Source organism: Staurois parvus, unplaced genomic scaffold (assembly GCF_062004578.1).
Source record: "Staurois parvus isolate SC_StPar_1 unplaced genomic scaffold, SC_StPar_1.0 ptg000054l, whole genome shotgun sequence".
Lineage (NCBI taxonomy): Eukaryota > Metazoa > Chordata > Amphibia > Anura > Ranidae > Staurois > Staurois parvus.
In genome coordinates, this window is record NW_028317850.1 from 1,656,158 (window position 1) to 1,682,177 (window position 26,020).

Genomic DNA, 26,020 nt, shown 5'->3' on the forward strand with positions numbered 1-26,020 from the left:
ATATAAAAGAGGTCAAATGACTTTGTTTACATGGAAAGTACTTACTGAAATGAATGTATTCATCTTCAAAAAAATTAGATTAAGTATAATATAATCATTTAATATAAAATAAAATATACAGTACATGACCCATACAGAACATTTGTTAGAAAGTTACTACCGCTCCATAGATAAAAGAGTACCCTTACTCTGTTCTTGCAAAAATTGCAAAGAAGCTGCAAAGTAGAGTTGAATGTTTGATTAAAAAAAACCCACAAATTGGTATTTACATTTTTTAAAATATTTAGTGGAGCATTGATTCTTTGCACTTTAGGAAGTTGTAAGGTTTGTTCCTTCTCTTTTATTGTGCATAATCATTGGAGAGGAGCAGTTTAAGGTCCTCTCTCAGCTCACCCTCATTAGGCCTTTGTATACCAGAGGACATAAGAAAAGGTCCTGTCCCTAGTTATCAATTACTTTCTCCATTCATATTTTCTGTACAGAGAAGGAATGGGAAGAGTTGACCAACTTTTATGGAGAGTAGAACTGTTTTCCATCAACCTTCTTAAAATTTGTATATATGAGACATTGTGTGGACATGTCTGTAACAACACATTTAAACATATCATAATTATTGTACTATGCATATTATATTCATATATGGGATATGTTAGGCTAATATTTTAATGCCATTATGTTAATGCTATATGTAAATTAAACAAGTTTGACTCTTTTTGCAGTCGACACAGTCCTGGGCACATATCAGCGAATTCTACCACAATAAATAAATCAGTTACCCTCAGGTTTGTGCAGGAAAAAAATGTTCCACTGCAGAAAAAAAATGCTGAGCTTCGAAACTATGTGCTACAAACCATTATAAGGTTGTTAAATGGCTGTTATATAGCTCTTATATAGATGTTGTACATGACAACTACATTACTACAACCAGGGGCGGACTGAGCATTTGGAAACTCGGGCACTGCCCGAGGACCTGGGGTCAGTAGGGGGCCCCATGAGATGCCCCTGGTACCTTTTTCATAGGCTTTTTTGAGTTTTGGCAAGGACATAGGGGCCCCATGATCCCCTATTGCCCGGGGGCCCCATGAGTTGTCAGTCCGCCCCTGACTACAACACACCACAAAAAGTAGTTATAAACTTTTTAATCCCTGCTTTTCTAATTGTTTGTTTATTTATTTGTTTACAAACTATTTTTATTGATTTATAAAAAAAATGACAAATGACCCGGAGGGTCAGCATCATTTCCATACAAAATAATTCACAAAACACAATATGAAGCTAGTATAAGAAATGGCTGGGTCAAAATACAAAAAAAAGGCCATTGGGCTTTATATCCATGGAATAATTTGGGGTTTATTTTTTTTTCTACTGATCAAACTAGATGGCCTTAGTTTTTTTATCAAGTCCCTAACTATGTAACCATAAGTAATCAAAGGGATTGCCCCTGGTCCCAAACATAGATGCTAAAAAGAGGATATGGAGATGCCCTTACTCTACTGATTGCTTTTGTGAAGATGTCCTTTCAGAAGCCTCTTTATGTACAACCTGATGATGACATTATTATATTGTTCATAAGAATATTATTGGCCCATGGCAGTAAACATACAATGCTGATGACAAGCAAATATTCAGGCTCTTCTTCCCAAAAATGTTAATGATTAGAATCATGACACTTACCTAGGGTCTGTTTATCAGTAACTCCTTTAAATGAATGAACACAAATATTCAGAGTCTGGAGAACTTCTGTCTTAGAGAATGCATGACTGTTTATCATGTATTTACTGGCTTCTCTCATGGCCATTGCAGCATCTTCCATTCTTTCATTTTTGAGATATGAATGGCCTGCAAGTTTGAAAGAATGTGCTGCAGAGGAAAGCTCTCCAACAGATGCAAAACAGTACCCTAGCTTGATTAGAGCATCTGCAATGCTGTCAATTTCTTCAGAACTGTATTGACTGATGGCTTTTTCATAAAACTTCACAGCTTTATTATACTCTTGCATTTTATCATAAGCAGCCCCTATGTTAAAATACATATCACCATCTTCTTCATCCTTGCCATGGATTCTAGATTTCATTAAACATTTAAGGGCTTTTTTTGGTTTCCCAACACATATGTATGCAGCCCCAAGATTGAACAAACATGTTTTTTGAATGCCTTCATTGGACAAGTTGCAGGAAAGAATAAAGGCTTTCTTAAATAGTTTTAGAGCTCTGCTGATATCATCTTTTTCCATTAGTTCTTTTCCCTCTTTACACAATGTTTGTATTTTAGCATGGAGGAGATGATGTGTTGGGGACACAATTTTCGGTAGCTTTGAATCCTTGGAGGCAGCCATAGTGAACTGACAATATCTATGACAGCAAAACAAAGAAATTAGGATAACTAAGCACAACAACAACAAAAGCACCGTTATTACACATGCACAAATTTACACAAAGAAAACATTATAAATTAGATAGCATTGACAATGGCAAAAATAATATATTGATCCTGCCAATTCCTGAGCCTGCCAACCTTCCTAAAAAAATGATGGCGGTATAATGTACAAATATGATCATTTCTGTGGCATTCTGTAATAATAAAACAACAACCAAATTGCATCTATCTTACTTCTAAAACAAGTTCTAAATGAAAGTAGCACAGTGGCTAAGTGGTTAACACTTCCACCTAGCAGCACTAGGGTCATCACTTCTAATCCAAACCACAGCATTACCTGCACCTGTTTTCAATGTGTCTGTGTGGGTTTCCTCCCACACTCCAAAGACATGTTGGTAGGTTCATTGGCTCTTCTCTAAAGTGGCCCTAGGGTGTGTATGAATGTTAGTTAGGGACCTTAGATTGTAAGCTTCTTGAGGGCAGGGACTGCTGTAAATATACAATATATATGTAAAGCTCTGTGTAAATTGGTGGCACTACATAAGTACTTGTAATTTAAAAAAAAATAAAAAATTGTCTGGTTAGTTACTGCATTGCCGACCCCTTTCCTCCAATGGATCCATTATCATGATATATCTCTTGCTCTAATACAAAAAAAATAGCATGTAGATAAAATTAGGATGTTAGTGGGATGCCTATAAAATCAGTGAAATAATATTAGCTATTAAAGCAGAACTTTACCCATAACAGCTTGATAACAAACAATGTTTTTTAGGAAGGAATATACATTTCACATTAGTAATTATTCTACCAAAAATAGTGTGTGCAATAAATTGCCTCCAGCATTGTTCCTATGTTTTCTTGCTGGAAGCTGCCATTTTGCTGAAGCACACAGCCCCTGAGCAATAGTGAATCTTTAGGCTCTGAGCACATCTGCCTCTACATTTTTGGCACAGTGCCAAAAAATAGAGAGCAACTGAACATGGACCAGGGTGAGACAGTGTATTACTGGATTTTAAACAGTGTAGCACCCTCCTAGATAGCTAGGGGGAGCTAGTGCTCATAGGTAGGCCGAGGCTAAGTAGCAGCCTGTGGTGATAATCAGAGGGAGCTCAAATTTTGGTTAGAGCAGAGAGGCTCTGCAAGCCAGTTCCCTGATACCTCCCATGCTCTAGAGATCTTGGAGACGATTCTAGAAGCAGTGGATGGGGGTGAAGAAGAGCTGGCCTGCACACTTGGAGGATTTTGGCCAATTCCCAAGTAGGAGGCTTGGCTTTAAGCCAGGGCAGCCTTCAAATGTGTCAGAGCCTGCTCAGCAGCAAGAGTGTTCAGATAAAAGATGAAGTGAGAGGCTGGAGAGCAGGAGCCTGGGATGGGAAGAAGCTCACCTACAGGCAGTGGAGCTGGAAAAGAGGAGCGCCCAGGACCTCATCAGCCCCCTGAGTGAGGACCATCTGTGCAGCAGGGAAGGAGTAGCCCAGTGGAAGGCCTGAGAGCTCACATCAGCAGAAACTCATCAGCTCACAGAGGACTGAGTGAGTAGACCTACCATTCCCCCCCCTCGACTAGAAAGGGGAAGGAACACTCTAGTGGGAAGCTTCTATTTAAAGTGACAGGCACTGGATCCCCTGCCCAGGGATTCACCCAGTACAGATGGATGAGAAGAGGATTCATCTGGGGTCTAGGGTTGTACACCAAGAGATGCTGGATAGCTCTCCAGAAAATACTTTTTCTAAAGAGGCTTGTACATAGTTCCAGGGAGATTGTCCTTAGTTGCCATTCCCTTTGGCCATCCCATACATCCCTTACCCCATCCAAGTTCAATTTCCCTAATACAATCCAGAAAAACAAGCTCAAAGACTGGTTACTGTCTCCTGGATGCAAACCTGTGTGGAAAATGCATGTTGCCTGGCTGTGCAGGACTATAGGGGACCCAAAACTTCAGCAACTCCTACAAGAGTAGTGCTACAACAGTATAGGCCTCTATGATTAAATCCCGGTGAGTGGGGCTGTAACAGTAACCAGAAACTGGCTCCCAAATCTCTCTTGCTGTCCTCAAAATGGAATCATGCACTTGCTGAGGTGCCGCCCTTGATAGATTGGGGAATCTTAATACCAGCAGAAAAAACAAAACAGGGCGCACTCCTCTTGTGCATTAGATCTATTGCTCTGAGGAAGGGAGTTCGACTCCTGAAACGCGTTAGCACTTTACCCAAGGATGCATGCTGTCCACGATTGGCACCTTTGACTTCTTGTCTCTGTTTTTATGACCTTTTATGGCTTGTGAGTACATTTTTGCATCTTTTTAAATACATTTTTGGTTATTGAGTTAATGCACGAGGAGAGTGGCCCTGTTTCGTTTTTTTGTTTTTTTCTGCTAGTATCAGAGGGCTTTGGCTTAGAAGGCGTTCCAGGCTGAGGCCATTCACATTTCTCTCTACCTCTTGAGCTAGTGCTGTGCGGTGTCTCTCATCCCCTCCAAAACTACTGTTATCTACTTGATCAAGACATAAAAAGCTCTCTGTCCACTAAAGGCAATGTTTTACTTGATGATATAAAGACTATCGCAACAAGAGTGTTTTAATTTTAATGTGATTTCTGAGCTACAATGATAAGAAATAGAACAACCGCAAGGCACTTCTCATCTCAGTTTTTTATCTTTGATTATGCTCTTGAAAATCAGAATATGACATGTATAAAAAAAATTATTTTGTATTAAAAGACTTGGCTGAGTGCAACGTGTGTACACATACTGTTCTATAATAAAAGTCTGCTGATTCCATTGTGACTATGGCTTCAGCTACCCAGGGAGCTCATTAGCGCCTCATTAATTGTTTGATATAAACATACCACTTTTTACGGTGTTAACCCTAAAATCAACTCTTAACTGTTCACCGCTGACTCATGTTTCGAGTCTGTGAGATCAGCTAAGTAAGTGGCTTCATAATTAACGTAATATAATTGATAAGAAAAATAAATATAAAAGCGACAACAGATTTCATTGTTCCCATATGACTAAATTTAATTTTGTAATAACATAAAACAAAGCACTTTAGTACTTGTGATGTATTTAGAATAGCTTATTGCAGCTCCATTTGCCTTTTAATGCTTTTTTTCTTGCATTAGGGGTTATCCCAAATGTATCATTTGGTTACTGGCTCGTTTTGGCTCTGGTTAGCCCAGCACCATGAGTAAGATATATGGAGGTGTTTAGCATGTTGATGATTCTCTAAATAGCTTTGTTTTTACACTCATTTTATTTCAAACTACTTCCTGAAATGCAGGTGGGAAACAGATTAAATTATTGGAAAAGAACTGCTGCAGTAAAATGTACTGTATACAGTAAATGTATTCTTTAAATATCATAGTAGTATATTCTGACTAGATAACATATCAGATCAAAGGACATTATTTTATGGTAATGGGTTAATATGAGGCAAGAATTACATCCCCAAATATCACTATTATTTTTAAATCAGTGTGGAGTCATCCAGGGGACCTTGTGTATGGAGCACGTGGTTCTGTTCTGATTCATGGCCCAGTTGCTGAGCTAACATGGTAAAATAACGCACCCCCCTTCCCTCACAGCTGTCCAACTGTGCTGCCAGCCTGGAGACAAAATGTGAATGATGTGAGTCTGTAATAGTTACCTATAACGCTGCCACCTCCTCTTCACTCTTTCTCTCTGTTGGGGTCCCTCAAGGTTCTGTCCTCGGACCCCTTCTCTTCTCCATCTACACCTCCTCCCTTGGTCACTTGATAAACTCCCATGGCTTCAATTACCATCTCTATGCTGAGGACACACAAATCTATCTTTCTACCCCTCAACTCACCCCTTCAGTCTGCACTCGCATTACTAGCCTACTAAATGACATATCGGCTTGGATGTCACTCCACTTCCTGAAACTCAATCTTTCCAAAACTGAGCTCTTAGTATTCCCTCCAGCCCGTACCCCCTCCCCTGACTTCTCCATCAAGATCAATAACACAATCATCAGTCCCACCCCTCATGCCAGGGTACTAGGTGTAATCCTAGACTCCCATCTATCCTTTCAGCCCCAGGTCCAATCGCTGACAAACTTGTGTAGACTTCACCTCCGCAACATCTCCAAGATACGCCCGTTCCTAACCTCGGAAACCACTAAGCAACTCATTCACTCTCTTGTTATATCACGCCTCGACTACTGTAACCTCCTCATTGGCCTACCTCATTGCAGGCTATCCCCACTTCAATCTATCATGAATGCTGCTGCCAGACCTATCCACCTTACTAACCATTCTGTATCTGCCAATCCCTCCACTGGCTTCCAATTGCCCAACGGATAAAATTCAAAACACTTACACTGACGTATAAAGCCGTTCATAACACTGCCCCAAATTACATCACCGATCTTGTCTCTAAATATTACCCAAACCGTACTCTCCGATCTTCGCAAGACCTCCTGCTCTCTAGCTCCCTTGTCTCCTCCTCCCATGCTCATCTCCAGGACTTCTCCAGGGCTTTCCCCATCCTCTGGAACTCCCTACCCCAATCTATCAGACTATCACCTACTCTGCTCACTATTAGGCGCACTCTGAAAACCTATCTCTTCAGGGAAGCCTACCCCGCCCTCAGCTAATACTGGAATCCTCTACTCTTCCAGCCACTGCATCCCCCACAGTTATTAACGTTTGTACCACTATCCCCTCCCTCCTAGATTGTAAGCTCCGAGGAGCAGAGCCCTCCTATCTCTCTTGTATTGAACTGTATTGTTGCTGTATTGTCTCCCTTTATATTGTAAAGCGCTGAGCAAACTGTCGGTGCTATATAAATCCTGTATAATAATAATAGAGAGAGTCACGAAGTCTTTGGAGATATGAATATGTTTAGGAGCCAGACATGAATTTTTCTTGTTGGATCCTTTGTTTATTGTGCTACAATATTTATCTGTTGGAGCTTTTCTGGAAAGTTTGAATATAAACAAGTTTAAATGTATGCTTCCCAAGGAAGAGCCAGAATCTGAAATTCACTAATTGGATTTAACTCTGTGTGGTTCATTTGAAGATCAAAAGGTATTTGTGCGTGCTCAACAGAAGTTGATTGCCAGGAATTCTCTTCTCTGTGTTGACTGCTGCCACATGGCCAATGTTAAAAGAACTATATCCAAGGGGTCAGTTTATTAGGGTTCTGCAGAACTACTACTCTTCTTTGGGGGCTTTGAGGAGGAGGCTGCAATGGTGTGCAAAAGGTTCCTGGAATGTGGCTATGATCAGTTCCTGATAAGAAAAGCTTACATCAATGTCAGAGATACCTCATGAGAAATCCACTTGAAGTAGAATGAGGAACAAGACAAAAATAAACAGAGTACAGATCCCTGGTCCGCCATTTTCTCTACCAGTTATAGCTTAGAATTTGAAGAGATAAAGGGGTAGATTTACTAAAACGGGAGAGTGCAAAATCTTGTGCAGCTGTGCATGGTAGCCAATCAGCTTCTAACTTCAGCTTGTTCAATTAAGCTTTGACAATAAAACCTGGAAGCTGACTGGTTTCTGTGCAGAGCTGCACCAGATTTTGCACTTTCCGGTTTGTGTAAATCATCCCCGCAATGTAAAATTTGTAGATACTTGCCAATATGATATGCTGATACAAGTTTCACAGAAGTGTTATCAGTGGGGGTTCAGTTTGCAGCCAGGAGAGCAAGTACTATTCCAAAAACAATAAGGGGATGTGGAACACAACAGGCATGTATAAATGTAGGCACTCTCAGTTAAATTTTGCCTACTTAGGTGACTCGCACATGCCAAGGTTATGTACCAGTGGATCTTCAGTTAAAATTAAACAGTTGGTAAACTGAGATCAGGTATGTGGATGTCATCTGTTGTACAGCCTGTGTAATCAATAAGTCAGAGCCATAGATCATTTTTTTTCTGGGGGGGGTTCAGCCTTGGAGACCAAGAGAACAATAATAAGGCAGTGTGTCTGCCATGTTGTGATAAATTGTGGGTGTAGTGAAAATGGAAGGGGCTTAAAACTTCAACATGCACCCTGTGTACACTGTGACATATGACACAGTCCTTATACCCAAAAGGTATGCTTTAGTTATTGTGCTACAAGACAGGATGTAACAGAGATGTACAAAGCACATTACTTTGTAAAATATGATACTCTACAATTACATATGCTTTTCTACAGACAACCTTCCTAAGAAGAATTTCATTAACAGTGACCACTGAGCAACTAGCATCTATTGTACAATATGGCATAAATAGTGCAGGGGTCAGGTGTATGTCATATACAGTCTAGTATATGCAGTCCTCATTAGGCAGAATGCTACTGGATGCAGCAAATCCCTGTGAAAGCAAGTATAAACCAAATAAGGGTGGCCAAAGGCCTCTCACCACTCCGATGCCGCAGATGTATTCCTAATGGTGATCCATCTCACATACTCTGTTCTAGCCCAGCAAGAGGTAGCCAGCAATGCTCTGGGCCTCCCTCCCAAACCTGGTGTCAACATGGTCCTCTGGCTCAGCAGTCCAACTCTTGATGGCCAATTCTGTAGGCTGGATGAAGATGGAAGAGCAGGCCACACTATCCTTATAGCGCAGTGGAGGGGTTACAGCCTAACTCTATGTTAGGGGTGACTTTAAAGGATAAGTTCACCATTGGGAACATGTTACATGTTCCCAGTGCTGCAGCCACCACCCGTTGCTCCCCGCTCTCTGACAGAAGTACGTTGAGAAGTTCCCCCGTACTGTCTTTCATATTTGAAAACAGCTCTCTCTCTCTCTCTCTCTCTCTCTCTATATATATATATATATATATATATATATATATATATATATATATACACTGACAGATCTGCAGGAGACCTGCATGGCACCAGCGATCTACTGATTGCTGGTGCAATGCTTTACAGGCGCCTGCAGACAAAAATAATAAATGTACATTTTTTTACCTGCAAAAAATGGGCATTTATTATTTTTGTGCAAAAAGGGAACTTATCCTTTAAAAAGTTTGTTTAGGCCAAACTGGTTCGAATGAACAATTTCCTTAATAGATGCCCTTGGTGTCAGCGCTGTATAAACTGTATGTAGCAGGAGCTACATACAGTATACAGTGCTGTGTTCCAGCAAGGGGATGGGGATTTCCCACCTGCTGCTAGAACAAAATCAAACCACTGCTAAGTCATTCACAGGAAGTCTTGTATTTTATCAGTAATTACAATGTTTTTGCTGATTGACTGAGCCAGAGATTGCGACATTATCTGCCTGCCTCAGGGGTGTGGTGTTTCTATTCAAAAAGCCCCTTCAGTTGTCAAAAAAAATGAAGGTATTCAAGAGGGAGCAGTGTCACCTCCTGAATGCTTGTCAGCCAGGCCTGCAACACTATCTAAAAATGGATACACTGCAGAGAGTGACACAGGTGTAAATGAGCCCAAGAGCTATAGAAAAACAAAAGTAAACAAAACACCAGTAGTAAGAGTAAATAAGTAAAAACACATTTTAAAGGAAGACTGCAAAAAATAATTACATGAACAATCATTGTCCACAGTAAAGAAATGGTCAAAAACCACTACTAAAATTAAGTAATTTGAGGGTCTATAGCATACCTGGCCAATGTGCTGGAAGCTGGAAATCACTGAAATAGACAATGCTGCTACACTGATATCCATTAGCTTCCAGGTCCCATGGTGAGCAGCTGGCCTTCTGCATTGTGCGCACAGGAGGTCAGCCACTCAACATTTTCTGAATGAATGCAAAGTATTCTATGATCAGACAAGGTTGGGAGGCGTGATGTCAAACCAGCATGGCAGCCACTCAGCACAGGACCTGAAAATGAGTGGCTCACTGGAGTAGCGGTGTCTGTTTCAATTTCCAGCTTCCAGGGACATTAGTTACGTATGGTATATACAGTACATGGTTATAACATAATTATAACTTATTATCCATATGTGGAATTCTTTTTTAAATTGCTCCTTAGTAACAGCACTGGTGTCAATGGATGCTATAATAACCCCCAGCATTGGTGTCAGTGTACACAAGAATAACCCCCAGCATTGGTGTCAGTGGATGCAAGAAAAACCCCAGCATTGGTGTCAGAGGATGCAAGAATAACCCACAGTGCTAGCGTCAGTGGACGCATTAATAATCCTTAATATTGTTGTCAATGTACTCAATAATAACCTGAAGCTTTGGTCTCAGTGGATGCAATAATAACCCCCAACATTGTTGTCAGTGGATGCAATAATAACCCCCATCATTGGTGTCAGTGGATGCTATAATAACCCCCAGCATTATTGTTAGTGAATGCAATAATAACAGAACTGGAGTCAGAGGATGCAATAATAATCCCCAGCGCTAGTGTGATTGGACACATTAATAAACCCCAGCATTGGTGCCAGTGGACGCATTAATAACCCCCAATATTGGAGTCAGTGGTTGCAAAAATAACCCCCAATGCTAGTGTCAGTGGACACATTAATAACCCCAGCATTGGTGTCAGTGGACTCATCAATAACCCCCAGCATTGATATCAGTGGACGCAATAATAACCCCCAGCATTGGAGTCATTGGATGCAATAATAACCTCCAGCACTAGTTTCAGTGGACACATTAATAACTCCCAGCATTGGTGTCAATGGCCGCAATAATAAACTCCAACACTGGTATCACTGGATGCAATAATAACCCCCTGCATTGATGTCTGTTGATGCAAAAATAACTCTGAACATTGGTGTCACTACTATTAACCCCAGACCCCATGTTGGTGGTCAGTGGAATTGAAATTTATCCCCCCATGACCACCAAAGCAGGGAGAGGTGGGTTAACTTTTGCTGTAGGACCACAAATGCAGAAGGGAGAATGGTGGGTTAAAATTTCACTAATATGACCACCAGTGCTTAGTGGGAGGGTGATGAGGGGGATACCTTTCTCTCCCACTGACCACCAATGGGGCAGGCGGGGGGGCAGTGGTAGTGAAATTAAACCCCCCATCCTGCATTGGGGGTCATGGCAGTGACATTGTACCCACCATCCCCCCTTCTGCATTTGTACATGGGGATAGGTTTAATTTCAATGTCACTCAATCCCCAACCCCTGCATAGCTCAGTTGTTGATCACTTACCCGATCAGAGGTTCCTGCGCTGCTCTCTCTAATTCCACGCAGGGACTTTACTTGTACTGTGAGAGGGGATAACTCTGACCACAGTACACTGTCCCTTTCATTGCCAGATGCTGAAAGGCAGAGAGCACTCCAGTGCCCAGCATGTTGCTGCATTCTCTGCATGTTCTCACAAAGAAAGGAGACACTATACTGCTGTCTGCATGGCTTGGATCCAGAGACATAAGTTGGGATACAGCCGCTGCGGGACAGCCGAAAAGAAGGCTCTCTCCATATATCAGTGCATGGTGGAGGTAGGCTACTGCGTGGCTCTCGTGACTGAACGGCTAAACTAGCCTAGCTGCGGCACTGTGGATGGTCACTCTGGAGGGAGGGGGGGAGCTTGGTCCCCCCTGATTCCCCCCTTATCTAAGCCCCTGCAATATGTGGAGAGGCCAACAAGATGAACAAGTGACTGTGTTAAAATGTTACTAAACTCAGGACCCTGCATTCACTGTATCTGATCTCCCATAGTACACAGAACATGGAAATGCAATTATTTTAGTAAATATAAACTGCTAAATACCTTTTCTCATCAGCAGTTAGAGCAGTCTAGTGACTTCTATCAGTGTTCAGCAAAGCACTGATTAAAGCTTGTAGGAGGAGCTATCTTTCTGCTCTAGGAGGATGCAGAATCTCTGACCTCTGTCTGAACAGTGCTGATTGGCCCTATGTTGATCACATGCACTCTCCGAAGAAAAAAAAACTCTCTAGTTATACACACCAAATTGAGCATGTGCAGAGTGTCTCCACACAGATATGTCTTTTCAGGAGATCAGAGGGGGGCACTGAAAGAAGGGGAGGATCAAAGAAGACAGGAGCAAACAGCATTTTTACACAATGCAGAGGATTGACCCACAGTGAGTATATCAAGCATGCTTTACTGCATATGCAGACTGATTTTACTGTTGTGTGTTTAGTAACACTATAAGGATTTGTCTCTTGATTATTAGAACCAATATTAGTACAAATACTGTAAGACACTTTGTAAGTTTTAACACGGTTTTACATCATTTAAAGTTCAAATAATAGAAAGAGTGGCTCTTTCCATCAGAGGAGGAGATTGGTTCTCTTTCCTGGGTAAAAGGGAGATTCACTGGATATTTAAAATGGATATTAGGATCCCCAGAGAGAGGAACTTCTATTGGGATTGGATATGGGAGTGACACATTTATATGAAAGATATTCTTTTTCCCTGTTGGGGGTTATTCTTGTTTCATATACTCTGGTCTTCTGTCTACCCCTTTCCCTTACTCCTATCCTTATCCTCAGCTTCACCCATCTCTTCCATTAGGCCTTAATGGGTCACTGTGGCTTTGTGGAGAAAATTGAGACATCATCTGTTGTCTATTCTGTGGTATACTTTGAGTGAAGACAGCTCCTTTCTAGCCCAGCACCTGATCCTCAGGAGACAGAGGGTAGTGCAAATTTTCTACTTAAACCCACCCCCTAGGCAGTTCTCCACAACATAGAGACTAATTATTCTGTGGTCCAAAATAAGAACTGGGAGGACTAATTATGCTTCTTGAAATGAGGCACATTTGGATAGTGAGCCATCCTGGAAATTACTACTATTAACCTTCTCTTTTCTTACAGATAGTAGCATTGTCAACCTGGGGGGTGGAGAGTGTTAGATGTACAAGCAGATATAGATAAACTAACAAATTCCAGCTCACACTGCAGTTACAGCAACATTTTTTGTTCTATTGGCATAAAGGTTTTATATGAATACATAAAAGCTGATAATTGTAAGCACTCCTTTCAGTGGGTGGTGAATGGTTTGTCTCAAGCAGGGCTGCTGTTAGAAACCACAGGGCCCCATACAGCCAACCTGACAGCCGCCCCCCCCCCAAAAAAAAAGTTTACTATCCTTCATTTGTGAATGAACACAGTGAGTGAGCAGTACTGATCACTCACTGTGTTCATTCAGGAAAGAAAGGTGCTGGAAAATGTGACGCAATGTTTACCAGACTCAAGTGTACAATCCAAACGCACACGTTCCTGCATTAAAAATGGCTGTGTGTATAAGTGGGTGCTGCAGTGACCATCGGCTGGAACCAAACAGAATCAGCAAAGGAGAATGTCACCAGCACACCGAGGATCACCAATATGGTTCCAAAAGTTTTAATGAACGATCACATAGTTACAGCAAGGCAACGTTTCGGAGTCTCGCAGGACCCCTTCATCAGGCATGTGACATATACAATTATTTACCAGACCCTTCCCCCACTCTACATCCTGCAGGATCTGATTGTGTCTGCATCTACCAGTGGGAAGGAGAAGAGAGAAGCCGGCAGCACTGCAGGGCTGGGGGCACACAGGGGGGCCTAGGCAGCAGGGGGAAATGTATGGTACACAAAGAGGGTGATGGGTGCGTGGGGAGGGGCAATTACTGGAACTGATACCCTGTATGGCTCTCTATTTCAGCTGCTGCAGAGAGAGCCATACAGGGGATTGGTTCCAGTAATTCCCCCTCCCCCCCACCGAGCTGAGCACCATCCATGCTCACATCTGATTCACCCATCTGCATGGGCCCCCTTGCTGGACTGGGCCCCGTACAGGAGGACTGGTGGCATCCCCTTATCCATGGCCCTGGTCTCAAGGCTCTTAATTGATACATTTACAGGAGAGCTTGTTCTGTTGAAAAACAACAGACTTACTGGTCAGATCACCAAGTGAAAATAAAGTAAAGAAAGCCTAAAAAAGAAAGGTAATGCAGCCATCATATCTAAAAATTGGTAAGCTGAAATATTATAAATGTTTACTTTTGGGTACACTGTAAGATTTAAGGAAATCTGCACATTCATTTAAAATTCCAATGCTCTCAGAAGTCAGGGTATCTTTTCCTTAAATGTTAAGTTCCTTATGATTAAACCCGTGTTTTTAGGGCTTGGATTTCTATCTAAAAACAATTTACCCCAATCATTACTCAGGGGTTACTCGAGTAACACTCGCGGATAATGCTAAAGAGGCTGCATTTCAGGGTGGCAGAGTGGAGGGAGGATTGGTGAACATCCATTCCTCCTATGTTATTATTTTATTATATGTTATGTTATTGTGTTTGCTTGTTCTAGTTTGTCAAATTCTGATTGCCAGTGGCCAGAAATGTAGACAAATCAAGTACTGTCTGTACTCCATTTGTCTGTAAGCAGTGCAGGGAGATATCAGGGACCTTAATGATCTTCAATACTATTCAGAAACTCCATGCAGTTATTGTTGCTAATTTAATTTAAACATACACTGATCAGCCATGGCATTCTGACCACCCACCATAACATTAGAACACCCATATAATATTGAGTAGGTCACCCTTTTGAAACCAAAACAGCCCTGACCCATTGAGGCATGGACTCCACTAGACCTCTGAAAACATGCTGTGGTATCTGACACCAGGTCATCAGTAACAGACCCTTTAAGCCTTGCCGGCTTGCCTTCCTCCCATAGTGCATCCTGGTGCCATCTCTTCCATAGGTAAGTGACACACATGCACCCGGCCATCCACATGAGGTAGAAGAAAATTTTATTCATTGGACCAGGCCACTTTAGTCCATTGCTCTATGGTCCAGTTCTGATGGCCACATGCCCATTGTTGACACGGGTCAACATGGGCACCATGACTAGTCTGTGGCTAAGCAACCCTATATGCAATAAACTGCAATGCACTGTGTGTTCTGACACTTTGCTATCAGAACCAGCATTAACTTTTTCAGCAATTTGAGTTACAGTAGCTCTTCTATTGGATCAGACTGCATGGGCCAGCCTTCACTCCCCATGTGCATCCATAAGCCTTGGACACCAATGATCCTGTTACCAGTTCACTGGTTTTTCTTCCTTGGATCACTTTTGGTAGGTCCTGACCACTGAAGACTGGGAACATCTCAAAAGAGCTGCAGTTTTGGAGTTGCTCTGACCTACAGTAGGTGTCCAGCCATTACAATTTAGCCCTTGTCAAAAGTCATTCAAATCCTTATTCTTGCCCATTTTTTTGCTTTCAACATGTCAACTTCAAGGATAAAATGTTCACTTCCTGCACAATATATCCTACCCACTTTCAGGTGCCTTTGTAACAAGATAATCATTGATATTCACTTTACCCGTCAGTTGTCATAAAGCTATGGCTGATCAGTGTGCTGTATATATTGATATACAATGTACTGTATATATATATATAAAAGTGCAGCGCTATTCCTAAACTTAATAAATATATAATGTGTAGACTAACTGTTCAAAATATAACAGTGCTCTGGATAAAATACAAAAGTGGTAAATCTCTGTGCAAAATGTGCAATTAAAGAATTTTGTGCAATCCGTGTACTACCAACTAAAATAAAGTGCAATTAGTGCCAATCACTAACAAAAATCACTGCACACATCTGTAATAAAAATATAGTCCATACGGAAAAAAGTGTCCAAATCCGACATAAAAAACTCTCAAATCTTCATGCATGTGCTCACACGTGTCCACACTGTGTGAATCCAAACAAATAGCTGTAGTGGCCCCTCATCTCCTTGCCAAGACCCTACAGGGTCAGTTCACTTTAAACCAGGACACCACTCTGATGACTCACCAGGTCCTCCCCCTCCTCTTACACTCTATCAGCAGTCTCCTCCTCGGTTTATATATGGACAAAAGAACTCATATAGTGTAATACTGTTTATTCTTTCAGAAACAGATATAGAAAAAATTGCCCACTCACATTTGAGTTCTTCTCATTACACGCCTTCAATACCCCATGCTATGAATCTCCTACATGGGTATTAGATACAGGGATTTCAAATATGGCCGCCACACCGGAAATGACGTCACCGGGCTCCCAGAATCCTCCTCGCTTTCCGACGCGTTGCGTCACGATAACACGTGACTTCCTCAGGGAACCCTGATTTGGACACTTTTTTCCGTATGGACTATATTTTTATTACAGATGTGTGCAGTGATTTTTGTTAGTGATTGGCACTAATTGCACTTTATTTTAGTTGGTAGTACACAGATTGCACAAAATTCTTTAATTGCACATTTTGCACAGAGATTTACCACTTTTGTATTTTATCCAGAGCACTGTTATATTTTGAACAGTTAGTCTACATGTTATATATTTATTAAGTTTAGGGATAGCGCTGCACTTTTATATATATATGTTTATTCACTAATTTTGATAAGGAGGTTTTGTGTCAGCAGCTTGGTGAATAGGGCCCCATTCTTAGCGCAGGAAGTTCTTCCGTTTTTTATTCTTTGAATGTACTGTATATGCTCTATGTAGTAGACACTGTTGAAGTTTTATGGCTGCAAACATTATTCTCATTTTAATTTGTTTTACATTTTTGTTAGCTGCCAAATTTGAGTCATGTGGCACTGCTGAAAGCCCAGCATGATTTTTCAAAAACTTCATCTTTAAAAAGCTGATGAAACAACAGATTTTAGTGCAGATTCCAAAGAGCCATTTTGATTATTGCCAGTTTTAGACTAATGGTCTGATACAGTTAGCTTGGTCCGAATGTATTTTTTTGTGTCCGAAGGATAATGTACATTTTCATGTGGCACCCATCCCCAAAGTAGCTGCTGAGAATATGCCCAGGTCCCCCTTGCTGGTACAGAGCTTGCCAGTCACACTCAGTCTCAGCACATTGACAATAATGGCTTCATTTAGGAAATGTCTCTTTTAGAATTTAATGTACTGTACTGTAAAGTACTTGAGCAGGAGAGGGGTTCGGGGGTCACATTATACTCCAAAATGATAATAGTAATCAATGGAAGGACAAACTTCTTAGTAGAATATCCGTACAGGAGCTAGCACTGCCTACAGCCCCAAATCAGATATTACTCATAATATCCCAGGAGCTGTCTTCCTCAGGTAGACCTTTAGTGAGGGAGATAAAAGATCCTTCTCAAGACCAGGACTTCAGAACAGTGCCTTCCAGCAAAATCCATCAGCAATCTCCTTCAGGCCCTCAGCCCAGCTCAGATTCTGCTGAGGCCCAGAATACAACTTCTTGTCCCAGTAGCCATCTTCCAGGGGCAGTAGCCCCAGGAGAACAGGAACCCTCCCTGGAGAGGAAAGAACCCTCTGGAAAGGCCTCCCAAACATTTAACCCCCCCTCCAGCCACCTTCTAGACATCTTCTTCCAGGGAGTGGCTGACAAAATTCATACTGGTCATCTGACTCTCCCTGCCCTATATTCTGGAAGCTTCTTTCTGAAGCAGATAAGCGGAATCAAACACCCAGTTTGGAAACTCTGACCAGAAAAAAAACAATCAATTACTGTTCCACTGACTGCAGTGAAGACAAAATTAAAATTTAACCTAGCAACTTAACTAGAGGAGCGCTCTTCATTCAGTAAAGATGTAATACGAGAGATTTGTTTATAACACCTTCTGCCTACAATACATTGCCAGTAGAATAAGGTAGAATAGATGCTGATTTAATTGTGTGCAGATTGGGTAATTAAAAGTAAGCACTAACCTCTTCATGTGCAGGAGTAAATGAAAACTTCATGGACTAAATTTACCTTACATTTATTTTTTAGCAGAGAAGTGGGCAAAATACATTTAATACTTAATCACATTTAGTTTGTGTAATATGTGCCATTTTTAATTACTAAAAAAACTGATAGTATACAGTATTTACCTACAGGTGAAACTCGAAAAATTAGAATATCGTGCAAAAGTTCATTTATTTCAGTAATGCAATTTAAAAGGTGAAACTAATATACGAGATAGACTCATTACATTCAAAGCAAGATAGTTCAAGCCGTGATTTGTCATAATTGTGATGAATATGGCTTACAGCTCATGAAAACACCAAGTCCACAATCTCAGAAAATTAGAATATCACATGCAATCAATAAAACAAGGATTGTATATAGAACAATATCGGACCTCTGAAAAGTATAAGCATGCATATGTACTCAGTACTTGGTTTGGGCCCCTTTTGCAGCAATTACTGCCTCAATGCGTCATGGCATGGAAGCTATCAGCCTGTGGCACTGCTGAGGTGTTATGGAAGACCAGGATGCTTCAATAGCGGCCTTCAGCTCGTCTGCATTGTTCGGTCTCATGTCTCTCATCTTTCTCTTGGCAATGCCCCATAGATTCTCTGTGGGGTACAGGTCAGGCGAGTTTGCTGGCCAATCAAGCACAGTAATCCCACGGTCACTGAACCGGGTTTTGGTGCTTTTGGCAGTGTGGGCAGGTGCCTAGTCCTGCTGGAAAATGAAGTCAGTATCCCCATAAAGCTTGTCTGCGGAAGGAAGCATGAAGTGCTCCAAAATCTCCTGGTAGACGGCTGTGTTGACCCTGGACTTAATGAAGCACAGTGGACCAATACCAGCAGATGACATGACTCCCCAAATCAACACAGACTGTGGAAACTTCACACTGGACTTCAAGCACCTTGCAGTGTGTGCCTCTCCATTCTTCCTCCATACTCTGGGTCCTTGGTTTCCAAATGAGATGCAAAAGTTGCTCAGAAAAGAGGACTTTGGACCACTAAGCAACAGACCAGGTCTGTTTTTCTTTAGCCCAGGTAACACGCTTCTGACGTTGTTTGTTGTTCAGGAGTGGCTTGACAAGAGGAATACGACATTTGAAGCCCATGCCCAGGATCCATCTCTGTGTAGTGGCTCTTGATGCACTGACTCCAGCCTCAGTCCACTCCTTGTGAAAGTCCCGAACACTTTTGAATGGCCTTTTCCTGACAATCCTCTCCAGGCTGCGGTCATCCCTGCTGCTTGTGCACCTTTTTCTTCCACGCTTTTCCCTTCCACATAACTTTCTATTAATGTGCTTTGATACAGCACTTTGAGAACATTCAACTTCTTTTGCAATTACCTTTTGAGGCTTTCCCTCCTTATGGAGGGTGTCAATGATGGTTTTCTTCACAACTGTCAGGTCAGCAGTCTTTCCCATGATTGTGATTCCTACTAAACAAGACTGAGAGACCATTTAAAGGTTCAGGAACCCTTTGCAGGTGTTATGGCTTAATTAGCTGATTAGAGTGGGACACTTTGAGCCGAGAATATTGCACCTTATCACATTATTCTAATTTTCTGAGATTGTGGATTTGGGGTTTTCATGAGCTGTAAGCCATAATCATCACAATTATGACAAATCACGGCTTGGACTATCTTGCTTTGCATGTAATGAGTCTATCTCATATATTAGTTTCATCTTTTAAGTTGCATTACTGAAATAAATGAACTTTTGCATGATATTCTAATTTTTTGAGTTTCACCTTTATATACAGTACAAATAAAAAGAAATAAGTGAGCACTTTTCAAATAAAGCAGCTAGGCACAAAGGACAACCAACAACAATCCTCACAAGAACATTAAAAAAGTGCAGCGCTAAAATAAATAAAAAACCAAAATGCATATGAATATGTCAAAATAAGTTAAAATAATGTATAAAATAGTCCCAATAAAGATGACTTGAAGTAAGAAATGCACACTAACCAGATGTGCACATTAATAGTGCAGTGTAGATATCCTACAGCTCAAAAGTGATCATCAGAATGGCAATGGTAAACGTATTCCCTCGGTCAGAGAGGATCCTCGAATGGTGCACAGGTGAGCAGGGAAAAATCCACTTAACGACAGAAACCAGGCACTGCTCCACGAAAAAAGCAAGACTCCTCCACTGGGCAGAACAGTGTCTAGGAGAAAAATGCTCCCTGCAGGGGGTCAAGATAAAAAAATACAGAAGATAAATGCATAATAACAAAAAATGAAAAGGGAATGAAAAAGTAAAAATGAAAAAAAAAAATAAAGTGCGGGAAACTGTTAGCTATTAGCTATTATCTATAAAACAATTCACGTCAAATTCGACGTTGAGACCACGAGGATATAAGGTTTCAAGCTGGCAGATATATTTAGTTTCCAGTTGTGAAACTGCCCGAGTTTTATATGTGCCTCTCCAATGCGGGACAATAATGTCAATCCCAATGAACTTCAGAAGTGAAGGATCTCTCCCATGATGCCGTCTAAAATGTAATGAGAGGAAATGATCTTTAAAACCCTTTCTAATATTATTAACATGCTCCCTGAGCCGATCTCGTAATCTTCTCGTTGTACGGCCCACATATTGCTTGGAGCAGGGGCATTCTAGGAGATAGAAAACGAACCTACTACTATAGCAGATAAATTTGTCTATATCATATGTGTTGTGATTATAATTGGAGCTGAAAGTAGTGGTTTTCTTTTTTCTTGTGCCATCTACTTTACAGGCGACACACTTATTGCACGGATAAAAACCTTTATAATTAAATAAAGGAAGAGGTTTAACGGGGGGTTAATCACATTCGGCGATATAATGTCTCTCAATGTAGATGGATTCCGGAAGATGACCTCTGGTGAGTGTGGTAAAATTTTATTTAATATAGGATCAGCCCTTAAAATCTGCCAATTCTTTTTAATAATATGAAGGATGGATCTGTGTTGTGTTGAGAACGTAGTAATAAATGGGCAGATTAAATTATTAGAAGGTTTTGGATCGGAATTAAGAAGTTGTTCCCTTCCCATGCTTGCGACCATAGTTATGGTATCATCAAGTGTAGAGGTGTTGTAACCCTTTTCAATGAATCTTCCTTTTAAAATGGAAGCTTGTACATGATAATCACCTAAGTCGGTACAATTCCTCCTAATCCTCTGAAACTGGCCTTTAGGGATATTTGAGAGCCAGTTAGGGTGATGGCAGCTATCCAAAAGGTATGTAACTGTTACGATCAGATGGTTTAAAGTAAGATTTAGTGGTAATCTTACCGTTAGTATTCATAAGAGTCAAGTCAAGGAAGTTAATCTCAACCATACTATAAGAATACGTGAAACTAATGTTACTGTTGTTATAGTCAAGCGTGCCAAAAAAGTTAATAAGGGATTGTTCGCTCCCATTGCATAATAATAGGACGTCATCAATGTACCTTTTGTAAAAGGATAATTCGGGCCACTCCTTAGTGTAAATAGTATCCTCTTCCCAGTATGATATGAAGAGGTTGGCGAAGAATGTACAAAACAGGTCATTTAGACGCTTTCGGGCATAGAAAATCCCTCTCTTTAGGATTGATCTAAGATCACTACACCTCCCCCTTTGTCCGCTGGACGGATTACTAAGTCTTTCTTCTCAAGAAGAGAGCTCATAGCAGTTTTTATAGAGTGGTCAGTGTAGTGTTTTTTAACAGGAAGGTTATTCAAATCCTTTAATACCTGTCCTCTAAACAGACTTACTGCTGAATTAGTTTGAGGTGGGGGGTTGAAGGTGGAAGCATTACTCAAATTTGAATAATTATGTTTGACAGGCTCCCTGCTAATGGGATTAGTGAGAAAATGTCTTCTAATAGATAACTTCCTCGAAAATGTATGGAAATCGATGAAAGCCTCAAATTTAATAAGATAGCGTGTGGGAGCATATTTAAGGCCTTTATCCAAAGCTTGACCTCATCACTGGTGAGGTTAATTTTGCTAAGGTTAAAGATTCCATTACCCATTAGAATTTCCTCTTTTTGGGAGTGTCCATGGGTTCTCCTTCCTCCTCTCTTGCCTCTAAATTTTTATTTCTTTTTCTCCCTTGACCTGTCCCTAAAAAATGAGCAGGTTGGGAAACTATATGGATGATCATTAGAAGATCTCTGTGGAATAGAGGGAACTGAGTTATTGTAAGGAGGTGGATAAGGTCCTCTAGGTGGTCTAAAAGAGCCTGGAGTCCTAGGGGTCCCAGGTTGACGATGATATTCATTATTGGGATGATAGTTCCTCTTAGGAGGTGGACCACCATAATAGTTAGGTTTAAATGGACTAGCTTGATATCCTCTGGATTGAGGTGGGCCTCCATAATAACCTGATGTAGACGGATTATCCTGATATCCTCTTTGGTGAGGGTTAGGATAAGTCCGTTGATAAGGTATGGAATGGCCCTGTGGATGCCATCTAGAGTCTCTCGGGCCTATATTAGTATCTGGTAACCTTGAGAGAGGTTCAAACCTATTGTGAGTAGGTATCGGCGGAGCTGGAGTTATAGTCCAGGGTTGATTAAACCTTTTCTTAGCACGTTTGTGTTTAGAAGGTTGAGAATAAGGTACCTGTGGTACTGTAGAAAGTGGCTGTGTGGGTTGTGGATCCTCAGGGGGGAGTTGCCACTTGAAAACAAGCTCTGATTGGTAATCATTACAGTCACAGATATATTTTTTCTTTTTCTTTAATCTTTGTTCTGTTTCAACTCCCTCTAGATGTTTCTTAAGTTTGTTAGACTCTATGGTGTAGTCTTCTATAGACTTGAAAGGCACCAACTTCTCTTTAATCTGATTAATCTCTCTATCCAGGAGATTTAACTTCTTCTTCTTCCTGGCTAGAAGGAATTTAAGCAGCTCAATACCCACTGAGTTGAAAAATTTATACCATTCAGTAAGGGAGGTAGGATCCTCCGTATCTGGTGGGATGCTCCATCTGAGAGCCCTAGGTACCATCTGTTCTTTCAATCAAAATTTAGAGGCAAGAGAGGAGGAAGGAGAACCCATGGACACTCCCAAAAAGAGGAAATTCTAATGGGTAATGGAATCTTTAACCTTAGCAAAATTAACCTCACCAATGATTAGGTCAAGCTATTGGATAAAGGCTTTAAATATGCTCCCACACGCTATCTTAATAAATTTGAGGCTTTCATAGATGTCCATAAATTTTCGAGGAAGTTATCTATTAAAAGACATTTTCTCACTAATCCCGTTAGCAGGGAGCCTGTCAAACATAATTATTTAAATTTGAGTAATGCTTCCACCTTCAACCCCCCTCCTCAAACTAATTCAGCAGTAAGTCTGTTTAGAGAACAGGTATTAAAGGATTTGAATAACCTTCCTGTTAAAAAAACACTACACTGACCACTCTATAAAAACTGCTATGAGCTCTCTTCTTGAGAAGAAAGACTTAGTAATCCGTCCAGCGGACAAAGGGGGAGGTGTAGTGATCTTAGATAAACAATATTATGTTGATGAGGTTTATAGAATCCTGAATGATACTACAACTTACCTGCCCTTAAAACAAAATCCTATTTTTACTTATAAAAAATCCCTTAAAAATATTATTAGATTGGGTTTTGATAGGAAATTAATCAATCCTAAAGAGAGGGATTTTCTATGCCCAAAAGCGCCTAAATTACCTGTTTTGTACATTCTTCTAAAGTACATAAGAATGCTTCAAATCCTCCAGGTAGGCCAATTGTCAGCGGGATCAACTCCCTCTGCTCCAAGATATGGGCCTATATAGATCATCAACCCTTGGTTGCTTTTACACCATCTTATCTGAAGGACACTAAGCAAGTCCTAAATGCTATACAAGATGTTACCACCACCTCTACCACCTTTTTGGTAACTGCAGATGTAGAAGCCCTATATAGTAATATAAATCACCAAGAGGGCTTACAAGCAGCAAATTATTATTTGAAACATCATAGTCCCCTATCCGTATCCCATACGGATTTCATTCTTGAATTACTTGATGTCGCCATGAGTAAAAACTATATGTGGTTTAATGGCAATTTCTATCTGCAGATTAAGGGCGTGGCTATGGGGGCTAAATTCGCACCCAGCCTCGCCAACCTCTTCATGTCATACTGGGAAGAGGATACTATTTATGCTAGGGAGTGGCCCGAATTATCCTTTTACAAAAGGTACATTGATGACGTCCAATTATTATGCAATGGGAGCAAACAATCCCTTATTAACTTTTTTGGCACACTTAACTATAACAGTATCATTAGTTTCACGTATTCTTATAGTATGGTTGAGATTAACTTCCTTGACTTGACTCTTATGAATACTAACGGTAAGATTACCACTAAATCTTACTTTAAACCATCTGATCATAACAGTTACATACCTTTTGGATAGCTGCCATCACCCTAACTGGCTCTCAAATATCCCTATAGGCCAGTTTCAGAGGATTAGGAGGAATTGTACCAACTTAGGTGATTATCATGTACAAGCTTCCATTTTAAAAGGAAGATTCATTGAAAAGGGTTACAACACCTCTACACTTGATGATACCATAACTATGGTCGCAAGCATGGGAAGGGAACAACTTCTTAATTCCGATCCAAAACCTTCTAATAATTTAATCTGCCCGTTTATTACTACGTTCTCAACACAAAACAGATCCATCCTTCATATTATTAAAAAGAATTGGCAGATTTTAAGGGTTGATCCTATATTAAATAAAATTTTACCGGACTCACCAGAGGTCATCTTCCGGAAACCATCTACATTGAGAGACATTATATCTCCGAATGTGATTAACCCCCCCGTTAAACCTCTTCCTTTATTTAATTATAAAGGTTTTTATCTGTGCAATAAGTGTGTCGTCTGTAAAGTAGATGGCACAAGAAAAAAGAAAACCACTACTTTCAGCTCCAATTATAATCACAACACATATGATATAGACAAATTTATCTGCTGTAATAGTAGGTTCGTTTTCTATCTCCTAGAATGCCCCTGCTCCAAGCAATATGTGGGCCGTACAACGAGTAGATTACGAGATCGGCTCAGGGAGCATGCTAATAATATTAGAAAGGGTTTTAAAGATCATTCCCTCTCATTACATTTTAGACAGCATCATGGGAGAGATCCTTCACTACTGAAGTTCATTGGGATTGACATTATTGTCCCGCATTGGAGAGGCACATATAAAACTCGGGCAGTTTCACAACTGGAAACTAAATATATCTGCCAGCTTGAAACCTTATATCCTCGTGGTCTCAACGTCGAACTTGATGTGAATTGTTTTATAGATAATAGCTAATAGCTAACAGTTTCCCACACTTTATTTATGTTTTTTCATTTTTACTTTTTCATTCCCTTTTCATTTTTTGTTTTTATGCATTTATCTTCTGTATCAGTTGTCCATCTTTTCATTACTGGATCTTATTATTTTTTATTAGTTTTTCCTAGTACCTTCTTATGTATTTACTTTTTCTTAATTTTTGTAGCCATGTTTCTATTATGTTACTAAGATGTACACATTGTTTCCTTTTTATTTTTGTGACTTCATATGTTCACTTGCTTTCTTATCATTATTGTCCTCTGTACGATTCCTCTGGTTAAACAGGTATTTGTTTTACCTTTTTTAACTATCTGCATTATTTAATACCTTGTTGCCGTCTTTTCTGCTAATACCTAACAGACGTGCCACATTTAGACTCTAACATTCTGTCTATTTAATTCCTACTTACACGTCATGGCACCCATTGGTTCTTTCTCTGAAGATGTGCTTGGCACGTAACGCGTAAGGAGGAGCCTACGCACGCCGTGACGTCACGCCGGAGGAGCATCGTGGAGCTCCGGCGGCAACTACATCAGTTAGGATGATTAGTCCTCTCCGCATTACTTGCTGTTACTGGATGCATCCCCCTTGCTATTGTCACGTGTCCACAATAAATTTGTATTTTAAACAATAGTTCACTATGGGCATTTTTTGTCTTGACCCCCTGCGGGGAGCATTTTTCTCCTAGACACTGTTCTGCCCAGTGGAGGA

The 26,020-nt window shown here is 40.6% G+C and overlaps 1 protein-coding gene across 1 annotated transcript in view; it reads right to left on the reverse strand.

The window, feature by feature from the left end:
* The window catches only part of LOC149470032 (uncharacterized), a 179,472-nt gene that overhangs the window by 143,990 nt on the left and 9,462 nt on the right, over window positions 1-26,020 (reverse strand). The window contains exon 2 of the mRNA XM_089667711.1: window positions 1,675-2,351. Within this exon, the coding sequence (XP_089523837.1) occupies window positions 1,675-2,335 (661 nt within the window). The 5' untranslated portion in view covers window positions 2,336-2,351. The remainder of the gene's footprint in view (window positions 1-1,674; window positions 2,352-26,020) is intronic.